The 24,507-nt window shown below is 32.4% G+C and overlaps 1 protein-coding gene across 1 annotated transcript; it reads right to left on the bottom strand.

Moving 5' to 3' along the window:
- Nucleotides 1–9,459: 9,459 nt before the first annotated feature.
- LOC129303001 (trigger factor-like protein TIG, Chloroplastic) lies at nt 9,460–21,978 on the bottom strand. The gene is made up of 13 exons (XM_054941978.1): nt 21,591–21,978; nt 20,953–21,036; nt 19,484–19,609; nt 18,597–18,685; nt 18,232–18,415; nt 17,811–17,901; nt 17,552–17,706; nt 17,028–17,120; nt 16,846–16,938; nt 13,669–13,749; nt 13,389–13,538; nt 10,317–10,412; nt 9,460–9,737 (listed from the first exon to the last, which is right to left on the bottom strand). The coding sequence occupies exons 1-13, from the start codon at nt 21,906–21,908 to the stop codon at nt 9,660–9,662; spliced, it is 1,638 nt and encodes a 545-aa protein (XP_054797953.1). The 5' UTR covers nt 21,909–21,978; the 3' UTR covers nt 9,460–9,659.
- Between the last annotated feature and the right edge of the window lie 2,529 nt (nt 21,979–24,507).

Below are 24,507 nucleotides of genomic sequence, written 5' to 3'. Positions count from 1 at the left end.
TTTATTTTATTAATACTAGTTTTGTGAGGCTTTAGAATTAGGATATCTAATGAACATCTAATAAAAATTTGTAACTTTTTGACAATGAGTACCCCTATATCAGTGAAGACATAAGTGACATTTGAAATAATTTAGCAGGTTATCTTCTTCAAAAGCTATTTATATAGTGATTTTATAGTTTGTCCATTAAAGTAGAATTTACCAAAACAATAGAAAGTTAGAAGGATATAAACACAAATTTGTTAAAGTAGTTTGATAGAATTTGGGTGTAAATATTATTGACACTTGAATAGGTGACAATAATTTTGTTGTTCCATTAATAAGCTTAATTTGGTATATCTCATTGTAATGGTGTACGAATGGCTATAAATAAGTTGCTATTTGCTGGACTTTTGTTGTATAAATTGATTGTTTTTGTGGCATACTTTGACAAATTCTATTTTTGTTGTAAATCAAATGCAAATTGTATATTAAAAAAACTTAAAAAAAACACATTACAAATATAAAAGGAGAGACGTAATACATAACAAACCACGTCTCCTTTTTAAAAGGGGGATATGGTTTTTCAATATAAATGATAAACCATGTCCCCCTTATTAGAGGGAGATATGGTTTATGAAGAAACCACGTCCCCATAACAAGAAGGGGATGTGGTTTCTCATCCTTTTTGCCTATGCATTGGGAAACCACGTCTTCCTTATCAAAGGGGGACGTGGCTTTTTTGAAAATCACATCTCCATTAATGCTAAATGAGGATGTGGATTATATAGAAATCATGTCCCCCTTTATTTAAGGAAACGTAGTTGTGATTTTTCACATCATAAATATTTGTGACGTGGATAAGTCATTATTCTAAGTCGCTCAATGTGATGTCCCCTCCAGTTGTAATATGGAAAGGCCTAAAAATGCGACATGAAATGTCTATTTTATAATAGTGTTATTGACTCTTTTTTATTATAATCATGAATGTATATTTATATTGATTAGGTTTATGAAACAAGGTTAACCTCGTCTTTTGTATTAGTCACATTCAATGTTGTGGGTATGACAATAGCCTTATAGTTTTCAAATTTTTTTTATGCAGCAACAATGCTACAATGGATAAGTGAATCAAGAGACATGATAGTTGGAGAGAGAAGAATGCAATAAGGATTAACTTTGTTAAAATGAATTTATTGATGACGTTGAAAGAAAATTCAGGTGGAAACAATATATTGGAAAAAATATATTAAAGACAGAAAATTCAGAATTATGTAATGGTATAAGATTGTGGATCACATAGCTTGGCATATGTGTAATCAAAGTAGTAACACTAAATGGTTCTTGCCCAAATTAAAAGGTTCTTATACACATAATAGATATAAATCCTTCAGAGAGTATACAGCCTTTTCATATGCAAAGAAGACAATTCCTAATCATTCTTTCTTTCACAACGACAATAAACAAAAGTCAAGGCCAATCACTATACAACATTGGTCTTTATCTGCCAAGGCTAGTATTTACACATAGCCAACTGTTTGTTGCAATTTTTAGAGTCAAAAGCATGGATGGGTTGAGAAGACTAATTCATGACATTGATAAATAACCAAAAACAACCACTGCCAATGTGGTCTTCCATGAGATCTTCCAACACCTCCAAACTACAAATGCATGATTTTTTTTTTTTTGCACAAATTTGTTCCTAAATTGCCATGTAATGAAGAATGACATTCTTATTAAACATTTTTTTGTCAAATACAATAGTTCTTGTTAAGCAATACTTCATTTTCTTCCCAACCATGTGCCATATATTATGGTTATAATTATCTGAACTATGCTATCATTAATTAAATTTGTGTCTTTTGAATTGATTAACCCGTGCAAGGTATGGGGTTATGGCTAGTTATATTGCAATAATAAGAAACGAGCTAATTTTAATTTCATTTTGATTTAAAAAAGAAAGAAAGTTAGTTAATTTGTAAGGGTAAGATGGTAAATTAAACATAGATCGTTAAAAACCTTTTTGCTTCCCCACCTTCCCCAGGTTGATATGATAATGTTAAAGAGGATGAAGTCTCCATCTTTATGGAGGAATCTAAAACGATGTAAGCCTTCTCGTCGAACTTCATATTCTATCGGTCCTTTGTTGGTGTAGAGAAGAAAAGGGGTAATAAAAGATGTCGTATGATGATATGGAGATCAAGGACATGGAGTAGAACGAGGAGCTCCAGGCTTATACGTACACTTGTCCATGCGGCGACCTCTTACAGATCATGAAAGAAGAACTTAAGCTAGGTGAAGAGATTCCACGATGCCCAGTTGCTCCCTATACATCACTGTCACCTATCACATCGAGGATTTTCTCAACGATCAAAATTCTAAGAAGAATCTCGAGCTGTCAAAGCAACAAGCCAGTATCGTTGCCCAAATTGCAGGTTCTTAATAGTTTTTATGAGTCCTGTTATCTCTTGATTGTTTCAGTTTTTCCAACTTTTTCCTTTTCATATTAGTTGGGAATTCATTCTAGTATTCCAGAGTTTAATTTACTTCTTTAAGATCATCATCCCCCAGGGCATTCGTGTCATGTATCTAATTTTGTATTTAGCCGGGTTGATTGTCAAAACCTGATTATCCTCTTCTTTTATTGAGATCTTGGGATTGTTTTCTGGTTTATTTTCTAGCTTGCCTATTCCGATTTGCATTCAGTGCTCTTCAAGCACCGCATGCTCATCAGGGTCAAATTTCATTTCAGTCCAAATTGATATCTGCCATTCATTTAAATTAATTTTAAAATATTTTTAATATTATATTTATTAATATAAAAAATATAAAAATTTTAAAATTTTAATAAATTTGTCATTATCAATCTAACTAATACAAATTTAATATTAAAAAATTTTATAATTTTATAATTTGACTATCCAAATAAATTCGGGTCAATACTGCATGTTGATTGGTAAAGAGCAGTAAATAGTTACACTTCTTCCGGGTATAGGACTGAATGCTTTCTCTTGCAGATGTTCTAAAACGGAGGCATCTAATGATTTTTGGTGCGGCATCATTGATCATATCACACGCAGACTATTTCTTGCAGACATGAATTTTTTTGATATTTGAGACTTGAGATAAAAAAAGGAGAGAGAACTATAATAATATAATGTAGTTGAACAAGAATACTGTTTTTTATTAGAATTATTCAATATTGTCCATACTCCTTCGTAGTGAAAAGTGAGCCTTGTGGTGGAGTACCTTCTCAAGAATTTTGTTACCTTGTTTCTATAGCCCGAGGTTATTTAAAGAACAAATTGTGTACTAGCCTGACCTTGTTCGTGCCTCTTTGTTGAAGGATTGTAATGGAGGACGCCAATAGATAAGGCCAAGCCCTCTGCGCTTTATGGTGAACAAGTCCTTCCTTTTCCTATGTATTTATGACTACGTGGAAATCTCTTTTTTGAATTTGAACTCCAAAAATTAATATGTTTTTATTTTAATGAATGTAAATTTTGAGGTGAAGACGATCTTTTGGTTTGACAATTTCTTTTAAAAAATTAATGTATTATTTAAAAATTGATAATTTAAAAATTCACGTATAAACTGTTGAAATTAGATTCGGATAGAATGATTGCATTGGCGGGCAGCACTAAATTGAGACTTATTTTGTCACTGCTTCTCTTGTAGTTTGCAGAGATTCTATACGAATTGGCTGGAGTCATGTAAACTTTGGTGTCTACATTCAATGATCCTCTTAATTAGTTCTACAGTTATAAAAAAAATGATCGCAAGTCTCTGTCGATTTGGAGCTAATTATTTTTCACAAGGCACTTCAAAAGAGTTTTGTTCATATCAAATATCCCGAATTTTAGGAAGTTGTGGTTATAAACTTCAGTACTTTAAGGTAAATATAAAAATCAAGGATTTATACAAATGTGGGGAGATGTGCCCAAGACGCCAATCCTACAAAGTTTGTGAAAGTAAATCACTTTATAAATTGCAGGGTCAACTTTTCTGTAGTGGTCAAGCGTGAGATCTGAACTTCACTGAGATTCTGGTACCAATTCAATGCCTTTCATCGTAGACTCACTTGGAGCTCATTTCCATTCTCTCTTTCCCCATCCTTGCAATTTCCCTTCAAGTTCTGGATTTTCCTTCCTCTCACTCCTCTTTCGAGCTTGACAGTTTCAAGCATGTAACCATCTTCGTACAGCTTTCTGTGTCTTCAAGCTTCATCCTTTGTGCAGAGTTTTTGACTGATTCATTTGAGCATTTGTCTGGTTTTGTTGAGATCCTTGCATCCTCAGTGTTTGCTTAAGAGTTCTTTTAGCAGCATTTGAATTGAAGGACACTAGGGACACTACCACTGGTTGCTTCAACTCTCACTTTTAGCAGCTATTGCTGCAACTTTTTTCTTCAAGAGTTTTCAAGCAGCACTTGTTCTTTCCATTTCTTTCATGTTCCAAGGTTGTTGTCCCTCGAGGGTGTTCTATGAATGATCTAGGCAAGACCAGAATGGGTCATAATCATGTCGTGCTGGGAGCCATTTTTTGTGGCTATGAGGCTGATCTTGCTAATTTACTGATTTACAGTTCAGTTGGATCTTTTTTTTTTCTTGGTTATTCTGGTAGTTTCATGAATGATTTGTCATCATTTCGGTTTTTGCTTGCTGCTGTTGCTGTGCTTGTTTATATTCCAAAGAGGCAAGGATCGTCAGTAAGTTAAGGTTGTAATTCTTTTGCGTGAAATTAATAATTAATATAGGAAAAATTTCAGTCAGAACACTTGCCCGCATTTAATAAAAAAGAACCTCAAATTTTTTAAAACTTTATTGAAGGACTCGTACAAAATTTCTATTGAATTTGTGATGGAAATGATAAAATTATCTTCATTTCAATAAATAACATAAACTATTTATTTGTTTTCATACTCTATGTTGATCATTTACTTACGGAATGTTATTCGTTTCCCTCCCTCACTTGTTTATAAGCTTACTTTCATTTGATTTCATTCTAAAGGCTATAAACAAGTGAAGCAAAGAAACGAACAACATTTACTAAGTAAATGAATAACATACAATATAAAAACGAACAAGTCGTCTTATCATGAACCCAACACAAAATGAAATCAAGTGAAACTAGACTTATAAACAAGTAAAGTAAGGAAACAAATAACATTCCGTAAGTACATAAATAACATACAGTGAGAAAACGAACGAGTTATTTATGTTGTTTATTTAAATGAGAGCAATTTTATCAGTTCCATCACAAATTCAAAAGCAATTCCATATGAGTCCTTCAGTGAACTTTTAAAAATTTTTGAGTCCTTTTTTTGATTAAGTTTAGTCAAGGATCCTGACTGAAATTTTTCCATTAATATATATATAATCTTTTACGAGGTCATGTATTGTGTCCCAGTCTACTCTCTGAGAGATAATTTTTGTCAGTTTCTCTTTTTTGAGTGTATTATTATTATTATTGATAATTTCGATATGAACTTTCTATGTGAAAAACGTGGAATAGCTTTTCTTCAGTGGCAAGCCAGTTGCATGCTAACATTTTTTCAATGTTCAAAGGGAATCTCTATTGTCAGATATCCAATGAGAAAATACTCATTTGGTTCTATATATTCAAGTTATTTTAAACTAATTCACTGAAATTAAAGGGAGATGATTAAATTATTAATATTATATAAAAATATTAATTTATTTTTAAAAAATGCATCATTTTTAACAAACTTTTTCTTATGAAACCTCTTATCCTACTTATAAAATATTATGTAAAAATAAAATTACAGGAAAACAATTTACAATCTATCTTCATATGTAAAGTGACTTCTAAAATACTATCAATTTTTTTTAAAAAAATATGACTAATATACAAGACTAGAAGGGGTATCTCAATTACACCTGAAGAGTAATTAATCATCTTAATTATTTCAATCATTTTTTATCAAAAAAAAAATTAAATGCAAGTTCTTGCCTACTGCTCTTTCACTTTTCAATTGGAAAAACGTCATTTAAGGACCCCTGAGAAGATTTAATATAAAAATCAAAATCAAAATATTCAGAAATATCATTGCTAGATCAAGGATTGAAATGCAATTAAAAAACTTTTTAGATGAGTAAGGGGTTATAGGATCAAACCCTCCTTCAACCACTTTGAAAAATTAATTTAATCTACTTGTGAGAAGTAGTTTTGTCTTTTCAACATAAATTTTAATTGCATTTTAGTCTCCTAGTTCTACAATAATATTTCAAAATTTTCTGTCATTGTTTGATATTAAATCTTCTCAATGATCTTTGAATGATATTTTTCTTAGTTTTTTTTTTATGAATAAGCACATTTTTTTAAACCTTAGTTGGAATAAAAAAAATTAAAAGAAAAATGACATATTTATTCTTTTTATAGAACTATTAAATTAGGTCAATTTTAATTCGAATATTGTCAAGTTCGGTGATAATTCAAAAACATTTTATATTTGAACTCAAACTCAAAATCCTATATCTAAGTGAACATAGTTTTTAATTATGAATTCGTTATTTAACTATTTAATTCTTTTTAATTTTTATTATTATCATTTAACTTTAAGCATGAGATTAAAACCATTCTAATATTTAATATAGTCAAAAAAATTATAGAAAAACAATAATTTATGTATCCAAAATCTATATATATATCAATATCTATATTTGTATAAAAGTAATCATAAGTAACTATATTCCCACCTAACATGTATGTGTTTTCTTGAATATAATACTGCAATTTTAGGTTATACATGCCAGCACTAAATTTTAATTTTTTTTGCCATGTTTGGCGGGCTTGGATAGTTGCAGGTGAACACGAGTTAGGAGTTTAAACTACATAAATGCACAATCCTCTCCACAACTCCACAGGCTAGTGTCATGCTTGTCAGTTAACTCTCTTTTGTGAATAAAGCATAGATAATGAACACAAAACAAGCTAAGTTACGCAACTCGTGACTCTGCAACCTGAGCTAAGCTTTTAATTATTCTATCTAAATTACAATATGAGTCATTGTTAATTAATTTATGTTTTTTAAAAAAAATTAGTTAAAATCTTGATTTTCTAAAAAATTCCACACATTTCCAATTTGAATATAATAAATATAACATTTGAGTTATTCAAAAGACTCTAATTAATTATTCAATAAAATAAGAGTGTAATTGAAAAAAAAATTATACCAATACTTACCCAATATCATATGTTTTGGATCAAGTAAAATTTTTAGATTCCACATTTTCCAAGTGAAAGGAGCTTTGAGTGTATAAATATTAAAGAGTAAAATTGAATTGGTAGATGGGCTAAGAAAAGGAGAAGTCTCACATATATTATATATTCAATTGAATTGCCGAGACCCTTGTGACGTAGTGGCACTTGCATCCCTCCTTTAATAAGGAAGTTGTGTGCTCAATCCTATGGGCAGGAAATTCTGGTGAGTGTGTGTTCCTACCCTTTGGGTAGGAGTGTGAATATGGATGAGCGTGTGAATATTATGGGTAACTGACCGCAACCCAAAAAATATTGAAATTTGATTTGATTTGATGATTTGCCCCTTCATGTGCCGAACGTTCACCTAGGTTCGAGCGTATATCAGCGTTTGCACACCAGCCAGAGTTTTCAGGCTCTCTTTTCTGCTTTGCCACACTGCTTCATCTGTGTTGCTCTATGCCTGCATTATTATATTCATTTATGCTATTGTGTGTCCATGTTCGCGGCATAGGAAGGGCCCGTTTAAGTCTATTGAGTTAATATTCTTAACTAGTGAAGTTGAATGGTTCTTAACAACAATGTTATGAATTGAATTCTGCATTTTTGCTGTCAACATTCTTAAGAGATGATATGGAATCACATCAACTTGCTATTGATCCCAAGCTTGTTATTCTTGTTACTGGTTTTGGTACGGGCTTTGTTGGTGGAGGTGGTGCATGGAATTAATAATTCGACCCAAGCCTAAATTAACTTGAAAACATTTTTGACGATACTTGAAAACATTGTATACTTTTTCATGTTTCTGAAAAAATTTGGGCCAAGCCCAATAACCTAAATATTTGAGTAGAAGCCTAATTTTTCAAAAAATATATCAAATATTAATTAACTTTTTTATTTTTAGTATTTTTTATATTGAGAAGCCATATATTTGAGTACATTATGATATATATTTTTTAAAAAAATAAAAATATTAGTATTGTTATATTTTTATTATTGTTAATATATAAAACAACTTAAAATAATATTTAAAATATATTTTAATATTGATTTTTAAATTTCAAGACCCAGAAATTTTTTGAAAAAAATTGAGCCTTTTACATTTTTTAAATATTCTAAAAAGTATATTTTATATTTTTCATAATATAAAATGGAATTTTTTTATAAAAAATTTGGGGCGAAATGACAACTCAAGCATTTGAACCAACCCTAATAAATCTCAAGTCTGAGGGTTTTTGCACTAGGCTTGGCTATATGAGATTTTGCATTAGTTTAAGCTTATTCAAACGTACAAAGAAGCTAATTTGAATTGAGCCAACTTGAATAAATGCACAAATCATCAGTTCTAGTAGTACTTAAATCCCAATTGTTATGCCATTTCCAGATATCTTAAAAATCAAGATGTTTTCAAAAGTAAAGATGTTCAAGGGGATAAATTTCAGACGACGGTAGGATTGTATTTTTACTATCATCGACATGCTTGAAGTGGTCGCTTCCAGTGTTCAAATACTATAAATAATTACTTCTTCTGTTTAAAAATATAAAATATTTTTTAAAAAGTTGAATATTAAAAAATATAAAACATTTTTAATCATTCGATATATAATTATTGCCTTTTTTTTAAAGTATCGATATTGATAATAACTTAATATTTATTATAGGATGATTAATAGGGATAAATATAAAAAAAATATGATTACTTTAAAAGTAAATAATTACTTTATTGAGAAATAAAATTCAATTAAAATATCTTATATTTTTAAATAAAAGGAATAAATTGAATTAATGGATGGGCTAAAGGAAGGAGTCTCCCGCACATAACATTTTAACATATGCAAATTCAGTTGAAATGCAATAATTCGCTGAGCATTTTTTACCAGAATTATTTTTGCAAAATTATAAAATTAATTTGTATACATGTCTAGTGGAAAACCCTTATTTTTGCCTATTTCAAATTTGAGTCCTCCTAATTTCTAAAATAGCAAGATTTTATCTTCTTTCAGCCAAACGTAATTTTCGATTGAACCTTAGAACATATTATTAGTTATTCCTTGTTAATTATTCACTCATTGCAAATTACAATCAAGTCCTGATAAACTTGGCAGTATTTTTCCAAATTCATGAGTCACTTGTAAATAAATCCCCTTATATGGGACCTATATATAATTTCCCAATATACTTTAAGAAAACTAGAATTTTGGCTTTCAAAATTGATTTTTCTCCTTCTTTTTGTGGCATCCTGACAGGCACTGAAACAATCTACAATCAATCGGTCACGTTTTCAGAACTTAGCCCCATAAAAGACTATCATCGAAGCCGAAACATAATACAAACTCGTACTATGTACCCCATTCTATATTCTTTCTCCAAGAATACAATCAAGAAATTCTAATTTAAATTTATACAACTACATGGCAGCAGCCAAATTTAACATTATTTTCTCAGACGATGCATCACGCTTCATCGGGTTATGTATTGAATCTCTGCATGTTCTTTTACCCATTCAAGCACTTTAGCTCCTTCTAGTATCTCTTGCACCTGCCAAAAAAAAAAATACATATATATATATATATATATAACAGAAAACAGAGAAAAACCTCCAAAACTCATACAAAGTCCATCAAATAAAACGTGTTGTTTGCATACAATGGTATAGAAAATGCTTATCCAAACACAATCCACTTTGAAGATGGTCAGAAAATATTCATATATGTGCGCACATATACTTGAAAAGTTATGTAATGTTTGGTAGGTTAAAAAAAATGCTTTCTAGGGGGGAAAAAAACAAAAACAAAGAAAGAAAGAAAGAAATGCACCTATTCCATTCTTTCCAGGTACACTTTCCATTTCCTTTCCCTAAAACACTTTTTCATGTATCAAACATTTACTAACTACCATCAGATCGACATTAATATTCAAAATTAGAACTCATCTTTCAAAGAAATGGAAGAACTTGAATTTGAAAACAAACTATAGATGTGTAACAAAGAACTTTTTAATTTTATCAACAACAAATTGAACCAAGAATGATTAGTGACCGTTCAGTTCTCAACATATACACGAACATCCAATAAAGATGGTAATTGTTAACAATCGTGTCAAAAATAATGCACAAACCTGATCCTTCACCCGTTCTTCATCATATTCTTGCTTTTGACGCTTAAATTCAGCTATGGAATTTTCAACCTCATTGACAAGATCCTCAGTAGCAAACTAAAAATGATAAATATGCAAAAATTAATAAGCCAAAACATCATCCAGCCGCACTATACAGTTGGTCAGATTCATCAGAATTTAGTTGCTATAGCAAATGTCAGATTTCGTTGCTATAAGCAAATGTCAGATTTTTGTGTTTTTTCCAACTCAGGACAGAAATGCTACAACTTACATTTTCACAACCTAGACCATTATAGAATCAGGAACCAGGAAATTCAATTCATAATTTAATGAATAAATGAAATTATGTTTAAGAATGCAGAATTACAAGGGTCTTCTCATGATGCAAATTTTTCCTTCTTCAAATTCTAGGTCTGATTTTGAATTAGTCTCTTGATTGAAAATTGGCGAAGCAATCAAGAAAATCCCATGAAGTCATTTTCTCCACGACTCCACCTTAATTCTTGAATTAGATCTAATTTTATTTATAGAATTTATGGACTTTTGGTGTGATTGACTGAAAGTAGGGCTGTTTGGGAATTAAGGTTTGAGGGTGACTTTGCTTGAGAAGGAGGCAAACCCTAACTTTGACTCGTGTTAATCTTTGGATAATAGATATAATATTGGAAAAGAAGTTGGTAAATAACACGTTCGTCATTCGAATTTAGAAAGTTGAAATACGGATTGAGAAGTTGAATCATCTAAGTGGGAGAGAATTAAGCACTAGAACCAAAAGGTACGCCATAGCAAATTTGGAATTCATTAAAATAACTACAAATTTTGAAGCAGTGATATTGATTTATGAATTGCATGTACTTAAGTTAGTATGTCTTCATTCTACATTGTGATTTTCCTTGAGGTGCATTATGCCTATGAAATTTAATATTTAACAAGATAACATGGTTCTGCTGCAACATAAGCAAGGCCACTCTTAAGTTATACAAACATATCCATCTAAAGTGAAGTGCATGATCTAATGACCCATTCTAGAAGATATGAAGGCACTAAAGGGATTATAGATCTTAGACCTCGTTGGACATTACAGCTCATTTGGGGGGTCAAAAAAATTATAGTAGGATTGCTGATCCTTTGACAAACATGGCCAACAAGCATTTGCAAAATCCTCAAGTTCAGTGCTGCCCTCTTTGATTTCTCCCAACCATTTACCAGAGGTTGATGCATCAGGATTTGGGATGGTTGATGCAACAAGGGTGCTCCATTGTCGACCAAAGCAAGTCTTATCTCCCAACTCACAACTTGTTTGGTATATGCGACATAAATATGGCTATAGTTTTAGCTATCAAGAAATTAAATCATTACTTCATCGGACACCATTATTAGAACTAATCCAAAGGTCCTCAATTTTTTGTTGAAATAAAGGTTTATTGACCCAGACCAAAATACAGCAGCTGATGCTTTATCTAGAAAGGGGATCCCATGGAATAAAATCCTTTTCTTTGCGGCAGCTAGGCATTTGGGAAGAGTGGTAATCTGGTAATCTGGGTTGCACCAAGACCAAAAATAGCCTCTGATGGAACCCTCTCTTCTAATAAGCTTTTAACAAGCATAAACCAGAAACTACAATACAAATGGGGACTGAAAATTACTATTACTGAATAGCAAAGTTGGATTACAGCAAAATAAGGAACTGAAAATTATAGCATACTGAAACAGAAACAGCACAAAATACACTCCACGAAACAACAATCACAAAATATAAGTCACTCACTCACAAACATACACTAAACAGAAGATAAAATGATGAAGAAAGATCATTTCCTCCACCCCTAACCTGGCATTCGAGAGGCCAGAGCTCTCCTCACCACTCTCAATATTCAAAATACTCTCCCCTCTCTCTAGGCCAAGAGGAAGATTTAAAGACCCAAAAAGTGACTCTAACACAACCCCTAACACATCACTAGGGCTCTAATACATCACTAGACCATCAATTACTTTTCCTTATAAACAGCATCCGGAGGGCAAACATCTGCACCAACAACAATGTTATCTTCTAAGCTCATTTCCTTCATTGATTTCCCCTTACAGGTCTTAGTAAAATCATGAGCTCTATCAGCCTCCTTCATACAACAGCTAGTTTCTAGACAAAAGTGTCATGTGAGTAGACATTCCAAGGTTGTTGCTTATCTTGTCAAGGATGTCTAGTGACAAGGTAAATGTTTTTATGAAAGAGACATGGTATCCCCTCTGCAGTTGGTTTATAGCATTAGGTAACATAATACACAAGAATAATCCTCATACATAACAAATATGAGAAACCTTTTGTATTACTTTACAATAAAAATATACAACAAATTACTTGTGTTTCATGACTGCAACATATACACTAGCTATTGAGATTTGCCTCCTTTATATTTTCCAGCTTCCCATTTTCCCAAAGAAAAGTGCACAATTTACCCACTTGTCAATAGTTTCAGTACTACTTGTCAATATTTTGAGGCATGAGTTATGTATGAAGAGTAGTGTTTGTTAATATAGCATGTGTAATCCTTAGTGATTGGGCGCGTCATGATAAGAATGAAAGTGATAAAGAACAGCAGAGACTAAATAGGACTAACTGAATGTACGTGTGAATGATAAGCATTGTCTGAAAGTTGCAAGATTCAGTTGACAGGATCAAGGTTCAGACAATTAGATCTTAAGTTTCAATTAAGTGAGAATAGTAACCAGACTCAGTTAATCGGATCTGGAGCCAATTGACTGAAACATGATAGTTAGTATTTATTTAACAAACACTAGCATCAGTTACCTAAGACTTGCATGTTCAGAAACATTTAAGGCAGCAAAAACAAGACACAGTTAGCTGGAACTAAGGGTAGCAATGATGAAATATTCAAATAGAATTCAATTAACTTCATCATGATTCTGGTAACTACAAACTATATGTTAGAATGTGTTTAAAAAAGTATGAGGCAATGTTATCCTAATCAGTAAAACCAACTACATGCCATTTAGGATTGACAACATGAACAAGTGTTCATCGTTGGTTAGTTATCACATGTAGTGAATACAAACCTGCAAATTCTCACGACGATATATGTCTCCAACTGCCAGATTCTGTTTTATCAACTTTGTTATATTATCTCTTTGGTGTTCGAGATATTCATTCACGGCCTTTGGACTTGACAGAGAAGCCAACTGCTGTTCAGTTAGTTTTACTTTTGCCTGCATCATAATTATTTTAATTCAAAGTTAATACACGGTGATGAGGAAAAAAGAGAGATTCCTTGTACTGAAAGCATATGAATTTTAACAGTGACGGAAATCAAACTTATTGACATGTCACAAGCTGTACCTGAATTTCTAATAGGTTGGCTCCATAAAGTTGTCTACCTTGTTCCTCAAACAAGGATTGAGGGATATCAACCTCCACCATCTGAAAAATGACACATAATATGGATCTCTGGCAAATGAAATGCTTAAATGAAAATTATGTGCCATGAACATCTGATACATTTCAAAAGTGACGCAGAGCATATGACAAAGAGTAGTTGGCATAAGAACTTGCACCAAGTTCAGAACACATTTATTCCTTTGTTTGAAAATGAGAGCTAGGCTTGTTTCGAACTGAAAGTTTGGATGACCGACTCTAGTCCAAAAGTAGTAACAAATAACCATATGAAAGGTCCAAATGTCTATTTTGGTCTGATTCAAAATTCAGCTTATTTAAAATTGTCTAGAATAGTCATAAATCATAATATTTTGATTATAGACTACCAGAATAGTGTAAAATTGACATTTGCATTTAAATCCTAGTAGAATAGCTCTACATACTTAAACAAGCTTGCTCAGCACAAAATTACCCCATTTCTCATATTGTTTCCTATGCTTGGATGGAAGTTTCAAGGTTATCCTTTATAAACTTCTCTTATGTCTTGTTGAACAAACTTAAATTTTGGTATCTCAAAAAATGTGGATTGCTTTGTTGATTTATCTCATTAGTGGACGCCATTGATTGTGAACTGAACCCTAGCATTTTTATACCTTGATATGGTTGAAAGAAGAGAGAGAGAGAGAGAGAGAGAGAGACAGAGGAGCGAAAGAGAAGAAAAGAGGAAGAAAGAGGAGAAAACAGGGGGGGGAGGAAGAGATAAGAGAAGAGGGAGAAGGGGAAACAAAGAATAGGGAGAACTGAACTATGTTTCTGTATTTTCAATTTTGCATGACATCTGACTACACTTAGGATTCCTCATATAGGCTCCTTCATTCCTTCATTCTAACAAAATCTAACCAACCAACCCCCATCAAACTAAACTATTTATTCTTTCTCTACGTATCATACCTCTTTTGTAGATTCTTTTGAGTGGTGCGTGCAGATTATCATTCTGATGGAACCCTGAGAAAATACTCATTTATATGAAAGGTCTGCACCAATATTCCTCAGTGAACAGAGGATGGATGCAGCACCAATGTATAAGAGAATGCAAACAGACAAGGAACATAACTCTCTAGTATTTGAGAGTCTAGGAGCTCTTCTAGCTCAATCCAAATTCTTCCTATACCCAACAAATACTCCTCCCAGCCTTAACAATATTCCTTCAACACAAGTTTCATCCCCCATACAATGCCAAGGTGGTTTTGTATGTAGTTCAACCTCCTCAATATTCTCTGTCCTACAGGTTCCTTCAGCACTTATCCCTTATTCCCCTGAACTTTTATGTGTTAAAGGACCAAAGCCCATTCCTAATAATTCCGGGACCCATCATTACCTCCCCTAGGAAGAGTCACGTTGTCCCCAAGGGGAAAATCTGGGAATTGTTTCTGTCTTGCATCATAGTCTTCCAATGTACTCTCAAAATTTAACAAATCCATCCATCTAACAATAATTTCCACTTCCTATCTGTTTTTTTCCTCTCCTTGAACAGTGCCTCTAGATACACAGCTAGCTCCATGTCCTAAGTCCCAGTTGAAGCAAGAAATTGTAGTGATGGAATTGGGGAATGCAATGAGTGACTCTAATTAAGAAACAAGGAACAGCAGATACATACTGGCATAATGTGATAGCTCAACATCTCCATGCTTCTCTAGGAATTTATAGGACCCAAGAACCTTGGGCTCAACATTTCATAGCCTTTCTTTGGATAAGGATTTTAGTTTGTAGAGCCCTAACAAAAGAAAACTTAATCTCCCATCTCAAAGGATATATCCTTCAGCTTTTTATCAATAAATGCCTTCATATATTCTCATGCCCTGTTCAAGTTCATTTTCAGTTCAATTAGAATCTGATGGAACTCAGCATTATTTCCGATTAACTAGGGGAAAGTCAATACAGGCCTCTTCAAAGTAAGGAAGTGAAAAGGAAAATTATAGCAAAACACTACCTTCCCTAATTACAGCAGCAAGAGCGAGAAAAAATTAACACTAACCTAAGAAAGGAAACAATTTCCCTGATTTCAGAGAGTTCAGGACCCTTGCCATAGTCACTGGTTGCCTGTGACATACTACCCTAGATAACCCCAGTCAGCTCAGTACAGGGCTGTGAGCCTGCTTTCTTCAGCATGCTGTCTTCTTGTTTCTCACTAGAACTCTGGGGCTTGTTTCTTCTATAAACTCAACCCACTAAGTGATTGGGGTCATCAAAATCAAATTCCTCTCTTTTATAGTCTGATTCACATCTTCCACAGCTCAATAAACATAAGCTTGAATACAGTAGGCAGGTCACAGCCATACAAGGCCTTGAATAGTGTCATCTCTTGGAAGGCAGTCTGGCCCTAGGTAACCTGGTCCATTGGTTAGTCTGCCTCATACAAAGCACCATAAACAGGTTCCCAAATTTCTATTAACCACCTCTGTTTTCCCATCAGTTTCTAAGTGATACCAAGAAATATAGCCAAGTGAAGCTACTGCAACCTTGAACAACCCCCCCAAAAAAAAAATGGCTTGCAATGACATTGTCTGAAGATTTTGGAGCGGTGAATTTTTGTTCATTTAAAGCCGATTGACATTGCATCATTTCTCAGTTTTCCAAAATTCAAATTTCAGAGCTTTCAGTGACATTCCTACAGTCAGAGTCTCATCTTTTTCTTAGTTTTTAAATCACTTTGATCAGAGTTTTCCATACCAACTTTGATTACTTTTAGATTCACACCAATTCAAGCAACAAAAGAGTCATTTCATGTTCCATCCCCATGTCTCTGTCTTGACCATCATACATGATATGCATGACTTTTGAGACACATCAAGACTTATGAATTAACTGCGGAATCAGGAAGAGGTGGGTCCAAGCCATCTCTTTTCATACCCTATCACCAGATTAAAGAGAATACCCAGTGCACCAAAATAATGGCCAAAAGCCTACCAGAAAAATAAGTAAAATTTCGCAAAGCAGTTACATCAAATTTTAGTCTTCAGGAACACAATATAAGAAGCACACAAACTGAACCAAATGTACTGTAGCAAAAAAGTTCTGACACCAAAAAGGGAATAAATTCAATCTAAAACATCCAGTTAACTGTTATCAATGTAATGAGACCTTAGAAAGCTGATCTAGGATAGCATTGTCAGTTGCTTGATCTTGAGCCGTCTGCTCCACCTCTAGAAATCGCTGCAACAATATTTCTTTGACCTGTAAATTCACATGGGCATTTAAATCATGGTCAAATAAATATTATACTTCAGTCAAATGGTACTAGTACTTTAGGAGGAAAATTATACTTGCTCCACTGTTGTGCAACCAGGAAGAAGCTTATCAGCAATAGAATCATTTAACTCAGGCAAATCTCTGTAAAAAAGTTCTCTGCAAGTAACCTGTGAAAATCAAAGAAAACAAGTTCAGTGACATATTCTGTTTAAATTTAACAGGTACGATGATTTAAGGGGTGAGGGCGAATAATTAGTAAGAATTTGCATACTGTGCTCAACATATGATTGAAAAAAAATTATGACAGTACACAATATAAAATATTAGCAAGCATTGGTAGTTGAATTCAGACATTGTCAGTTATAATCACCTAGAGTGACTACCCAATTATCCCTATAATGATTTAAATAGAGGTAAGTCAGAATGGAAAGAAAATTGGCTGCTTAGCAGAGGTTTTCAGTTTTTCATTGTCCTGCAAACCCAAGAAACATGCTAACATATAAATGAAAAGAAAGAAAGAATAGTATGCCAGCTTATGTCCCTAGCATAATGATATAGAAATCTGACACATGAATTAGTTATAACAGGACAAACTCACAGTAAATTGTGCATGAATGCCACGGAGATTTTCTTGCCTCCATGATTCAGGAAATACTAGGGGAAATGACTTTGTTTCACCTGGACAAATCCCCACAATCGAATCAACGAAACCAGGTAGTACTTTGTCACCATCATCCGTGTCAAAATGAAACCCTGCATACAAAATATAAGGTTCAAATTGAAAATGTTCACGATATAATACAAATGAAGAACTACCATCGTTGATCAACCTATCATCTTTTATGCACACAGCAGACCTTTACTTTCAGCAGAAGGAATATTTTTAATTTTTGATTCATCTTGATCAATTGTTGTTGCTGAGATATCAAGGACAGTAACATCACCAATCTGTAAACAGGAAAAAGGACCGTGTTTTAGCCACTAATATAAAGATTTAGTTCAATCACAATTATATTAAATGCATAGAGTAATATGACTATAAGAAAATTACAATAATTTCCATATATCACAAAAGCTCTTTCATTAAGTTAGCAGGTAAATAAAAATAAAAAAATACAAGATTGAATGAAGTCTTAACTCTTGCTGCATAATGCTTGAAAAACTTGTGAATTCAATAAAATACTACTTTTAGATTTAATTAAATAGAAATTCAAAGTCATCAGTAATCATCTTAAAAACAAAAACCAACTGGCTGTAATTGGTGTAACTTGAAAGTACCTGTAGCCCTCTGTCAGTAACAATTTTCATTGGACCAGTGGAATTGTGACGTCTTCTTAATTCTTGTTCAGATGCTATGTGAGGATCTATATCACTGTCTATTTCAACAACTATCTTCAAATTTTTATATGCATTCTCAGTAATCCACTTGATTTCAGGTACAACATCAACTATGACATCATATCTGGAAAAGTCAAAACAGTGAAGGCAGATAATAAAGTAGACTGTACAAGCCATTAGATGAAAATGTGAATATTCTTGTAAGGAATGCATTTTAGTATTTGCAATTGCTATGGAATATGGTTAGAGATTGTAAAAATTATCATAGAACATGCACTTCCAAGAGCACAACCTAGATTGGCTACCTTAGAGACCCGAGAGAAGAATACGTCTCCTCCAATTCAGAAAATTTAGTTACTATACGTATTGAGTCCTGCAAAGCCTTTCCAGTAACCTATAAAATAAAACAAAATGTTTGATGTTTGATACTTCAACATATAAATAAAACCATTTGTTTGGACTGATAATCAAATTTTTCACTAATTGCTATGTGCAACAGATTGGGTCCATATCAAAAGAGAAGTCATCGTGATCTTCAACTAGGTTTGAATATTAGCAATTCTGTACATTAAAGTCATTTCATTGCCAAGGGGATTTCATGTCCTTTCAACAGGAAATGCACAATTAAAGACATTTGCAATTTAGAAAAAGTAGCTGACAAGTTTGATTCAAGGACTGAATGAAATTAAATTAGAATAACATGGTCAACATAACTGTTACATAAAAGATTCTCAGTCTGTTATGTAATTATAATAAACAACAAAATAATTAGGATTTAAATAGATTTAAATATGATTTATGATTTAAATAGGACTTAGATAGGATTTGATATTTAATTATATTATTATATCAATAAGATTAGGATATATACTCATATGAAAATAATGCCTATAAATAAGAGGCAGTAAAGTACCAAATTTCAGACTTTGATTTCTAATGAGAATTGCATATTTAGATTTTCTCTCTCTATCTCTCTGTTTCGTTTCTCTCTCTTTTCCCCTCTCTCTGTCTCTTTCCAATCTAAATTCTATAACACAGTCAGACATGACATGTAGAAGATTTCAAGCCAGAATCAAGAAACATCCACCAGAGTGACTGCAATAAAGGTGAAGCACCCAAAATGTCTAAAAGGATAGCACCAAGAGAGCAACTAAGGACATCCGATAGTACAGATCAGAATATTGCATCATACCTTCAACATGGCATGTGAAAGTGTCCTCCTCAAAATAGATTCAACTGTAGCCTTTTGAACATTTTTCTTGCCAACATAATTTACAAGGATACTCTCTGGGACCTTTCCAGGGCGAAAGCCAGGAACCTGTGAATATGAATTACGCAATAATGTTAGTTCGTCAAAGCAACACATCTTGTAGAAGTAAAAGTGTCACGTGTAAGGGCTGTATTTTGTAATTGAAGGTGTAATGATAGTCTGTTGTTTGGTAGTCAGTCAACAATAAAAGTCACAGTTAACCACTTCCATTAGTAACCAAAGTGAAATACTCAGGGGAAGGAGGTATAAATACGCCCCTTGTACTATCATGTGATTCATCTAGTGTATTCATAGAAACATATCTCTTTTCCTTCGTAATAAAAAGGCTCGCGTTCAAAATTATCTGAGCAAACTATTTGTAATAGATAAGAAAATCATTTTTTAGGGAACATACTTTAAGACCGTGATATTGAATAAGGTCAAACTCAATCCAAACACTATTACAGAAAGCTTCTGTTAGGACCCTAGCAATGGCTTCTAGAACAGTATACAAAATGATCATATAGAGAACAGAAATCGCCTAAGAACATCAAAAGAAGAACTAACATATATCACTTCCAATTACAAGTACAACTTCCTAATTCATATAAACTTACAACGAGACAAAAACTACAGAGACACTCTAGATACTGATACTGAACTACAACAAACACAGATGATACAAATAATGCTGAGAGCAAAGATATGAACAATACAGAACACTAGCAAAGATGGAGAGCAAGAGGATTACTACACAGACAAAGACACACAAAATACAACAAATACCCTTCAAAACGTAATACAGAAAATGTTTGCTCTCGAGAGGTCGTCTCTCTCCACTCAAAACCACACTCAAAGTTCTCCTCTGGCCTCCTACCCTTCATCATTGCTCCCTTATTTTGCATTTGCTCCTTGACTTTTCTATCTTTTGTATATTAACTTCTGTGTTTTCTTCTGGACCAACAGTCTCCCATTTTCTGCCACTTTACCACCCTTCTATGGCTCCTTGTGTGTTTTTTGGTGGCAGTAGTGATTGGGATCTATCAGGATCCAGCATTCACCAGAGAGAGTATAAAATTCTTCTCTATCAGAAATTAACGTACGGAATTGTGCAGGATATGGGTGGGCAGAATCTTTTGATTTTATAAAAGAAAAGTTGCACAATTGTTTTCATGCCATGCCTAAGAAAGAAAGAAAGATGACTCTAGCCATTGGTTTGTCAGTATTTTAGTTACCATTGTTAACTTGGATTAAAAAACTGGATAAATCAATCCTCTCAAGTCCCAACAGACAACATAATTGAAGGTACAGACTCAGACAAAAATTTGTAGGACGCATTTTATTTTGCCCAAAAAGAAACCAATCAGAAAAAATAAATAAATAATGCATAAGTAATTGTAATCCAACAGTACCTTTGCCTGTTTAGTAAACTCAGCTACAACCATTTTGTAACAATCCTCACATACCAAAGGTGGAACTTCTACCTGCAATTTGACCTGCAAAGAGAGAGTGATACCATGTATGGACAGAAATCATCCCAAAAAAAAACAAAAAATAATAAAATGAACGGATGAATGACACTCTAAAAGATTACAGGAGAAAGAAAAAGGAAATATAAAATGCAAGAAGATGAAAACACCTCGCATCCAAGAGGCAAGAGAACTCTCCTCTCAGATAACAAACCCCTCGATAAAACCTTATCCAAGAGACGAGAACTCTCCTCTCAACCAGGGTCACTCTCACGTGTAAAAGTCAGTTATCACATCCCCTGCCCCTTCTGCCACCTCAATTATGCAACCGAATCTCTCCCTATCCTCCACTCTTGAAATATGATATTCGACCCACTAAAATGATGCCCATTAGTGTATCGCACAAGCAAAAACTTCAATGATATGAACAACGGACCAAACGATAAGTAAGTCATAAACATTTGAATTGTGTTTTATTCCACCAATCAAAATAGAAAAGAAATATCAAACAAATCCAACATTTTTAAAAAGATATTTAAACAGAAGAGAATAATTCTACGAAATGTAATGGAGGAACATACTCTGGAATTGGGTTCTTCAGTTTCGATGACATTTAAATCCGCGGGGAGCCGGTCTATTTCAGTGTCTGCAGCGACGGAAGAGGAGGAAGACGAAGAAGCTGAAACTGTAAGGCGACACAAGTTCTGACGATGTAAGGCGAGCTGGAAGAGTTGAATTTGGGGAGAGACAGATGGATGCTTCAAAGAATTGAAGGCCTTAGGCTTAGCCTGGAATGGGGAATTTTGCAAAGGAAAAGAAGTAAAAGAAAAGGAAGAGAGACGAGGCGGAAATGGGTTGGAATGGAGAATAGTTCGGAAGCTTATGCCGCAGAGCTCCATTGATGACGAGAAGCGCAGCGCGAAGGAGATTGAGAAACCGCCTGCGTCGCTCCGCAGTGGCAACCGAGTTTAGTGGATAAAGTAAAAGATTTTTTTCTTCTTTCTTTGTTTTTTTTTTTGGACCAACGTACTTTATCTACAAATCATTTGTATCAATTCCATCAACATCCATATAATAAAAATATAAAAAATAAAAATTAATAAAATTTTAAATATAATTCTCAAAAATAAATAAATTATATAATATTATTTTTTATATTTTTTATATTTTTCATAAATAGTTTAGATATTTTATTTAAAATAAAATATTACTATTAATTTAATTACTTATAAATTAGATCATTTTATCCTTTTAGAAGGTGATTAATAAATTGGACTGTAGGGAGTATTTGTTTAAAAAATTAGAATTCAAGTCAACTATGCTTAATTGTGAACCAACATCTACTCAAAAAGGAAAAAAAAAATTGAGAGATAAAGACCTCCAACCAATTTAGGAGCTGTTTGAAATTAGTTTTATTTTATTATTCTAAAAACTGGTATTTTATAAAATATGTTTTGAAAATAAAAAAATAATAAAAATATCTATTTTTCTCATTCTTCCTTATTCTTCAAAATAATAATCTCAAAACACCTAAAAATTATTTTTATTTTCTATTCTTCAGAGCAAGATTTTATTTTTTTTGTTTTCTAAAATATTTTTTGAAAATATGTTATTAAATAGATTTTTTTTATTCTCTTGTTTTGAAGAACAAAAAATTATTTTCATAATAAGTTACCAAACAGGGCCTTAATTTTGTAAAAGGACGAGGCTCCCTTTGTTTAAAATTATAAAATAATTTTTAAGGGATTGAATATTTGAAAACATAAGGCATTTTTAGTTTTTAATTTATAATTATTATCTTTTTCTAAAAGTCCTGTTATTAAATAAATTACTTTATATTTATTTTAGGGTGAAATACCTATTAAATAGAGATAAATATATAAAAATAAAGTTGATTTAAAAATAAATAATTACTTTATTATGATAAAATTTGGTTAAAAATGCTTTATATTTTTAACAAATGGAGTAAATATTAAAATTAATAAACAAAGTTTTTATTTTAACAAGCATACAATTTATCATAATTTTTATTAGATATTAAATTCTTTTAAAAATTATTATTTGATATTTTTTCAAACAAATTATATGAGGATTAATATGCCATAGTGTGACAAATGTTTGAATCTTTAATTTGTTAGAGATGCTCATATTTGGTATATAAACGTGCCTAGAACATTATTACTCCAAATAAAAAGAGACATATAACATTTTTATTTTAAATTACTGTTTTAATTCACTTTTCCAAAATTCAGAAAATAAAGATACAAAGAAATGAGGATATATAATGTACACGCACATATATGTTATCGTGGTAAGTTGTAAGATGTTTAGTCCAATGCAATTTTCTAAGAAATCATGCTAGAAAACAATTAAAATGATATAGCAACAATTATTCAAGTCATAAGTTTGGTAGCTTTTGTATGGGTGTGTCAAAAGAAGCATAACAATACTAGTATAAGAGCATATCAGTAGCGAGATTAACCAATAATAATGATGATGAAACTCTTCCTAGTCACTTCAGTACCGTAATAATTCATTAGTTACGGTATATAATACTTTGAAAGTCTTCCAATATAGAGTAATACTGGTAATAATTTGTTAGTTCGTTGATAAAGCTTACCGAACATTTCAATGCTACAATATCGATAGTGATTTTTAGTTTTGGTAGTCATGCAAGGCTCCGAGCAATAAACTTTAGTTCCAGTACTAAAAGGTTAGTTGGGGCGCCCAACCTTGTTTGCCAGATTACATCACACTCTATCATGGTCATAAGAGAAAAGATCGTTTTTATGTGATTGGCATGATAGAAAAGTTTAACCATGCATGTTGAAGATTAACCATAGTAGAGAAAAAATTAACAATTAACTAGAGTTACCAGACTATTATACTTATTAAGGAATTTTGCTTATCTTTTAAAATTAATGAAATGCATTATTATAATAGAAAAGATTCATGGTAGGAAAAAAATTAAAAATATCAATATTATATACTACTATAGTTGAAAAGGGTAAAAATATGATTTATTACTCAAAATACCCAAATTATAAGTATACCATGGTAGGAAAAAAATTTACTATGGTGATTACATAATAAAACCAATTTAATAAGCTTATATCACAGTGGAAAGAATAGGACTCATCCAATCAAATATGACTATGGTAAAGAAATTCCAACTGATCCTTTAGAATTTAATAAGATCAATCAAACGTAAATTTCCATAGAAACAAGAATTTATAAATCAAACTAGAGTATAAAATTTTCAAATCAAAGTATTCAAGCATAGGAAGCATAGAAAGTCAAAAAGAGTTGGAAAACTATTTTTCAATGGCCCATGAAAAATTGAGAATTTTAAGACTGAGCAATCCCACTGTATTTGAGGTGTGCTTGGCATGGAAGACCAAGCAAACCAAGAAGATCACCACTATATCCCATGCTGTGGCTAGGGGTGCCAAGCGTCACAACCTATGATAGAGAATAACTTTCCATATTTTTGTGTCA

This window comes from Prosopis cineraria, unplaced genomic scaffold, assembly GCF_029017545.1.
Source record: "Prosopis cineraria cultivar Desert tree isolate PC_DT_omini unplaced genomic scaffold, ASM2901754v1 PC2, whole genome shotgun sequence".
NCBI classification, from domain to species: Eukaryota; Viridiplantae; Streptophyta; class Magnoliopsida; order Fabales; family Fabaceae; genus Prosopis; species Prosopis cineraria.
The sequence above is the reverse complement of the archived record's forward strand: the minus strand, read 5'-3'. Positions and strand labels throughout refer to the sequence as shown.

Bases quoted from the DNA above. Each gene is read 5' to 3' on its own strand.
- LOC129303001 (XM_054941978.1), bottom strand. From the start codon at position 21,908: ATGGAGCTCTGCGGCATAAGCTTCCGAACTATTCTCCATTCCAACCCA. The intron at 17,707-17,810 runs GTCTGCTGTGTG...TTTTGTATGCAG, and splicing joins TCCTTCTGCTGAAAGTAAAG to GGTTTCATTTTGACACGGAT. The intron at 16,939-17,027 runs GTATAATTTTCC...GTGAATTTACAG, and splicing joins GTTGCACAACAGTGGAGCAA to GTCAAAGAAATATTGTTGCA.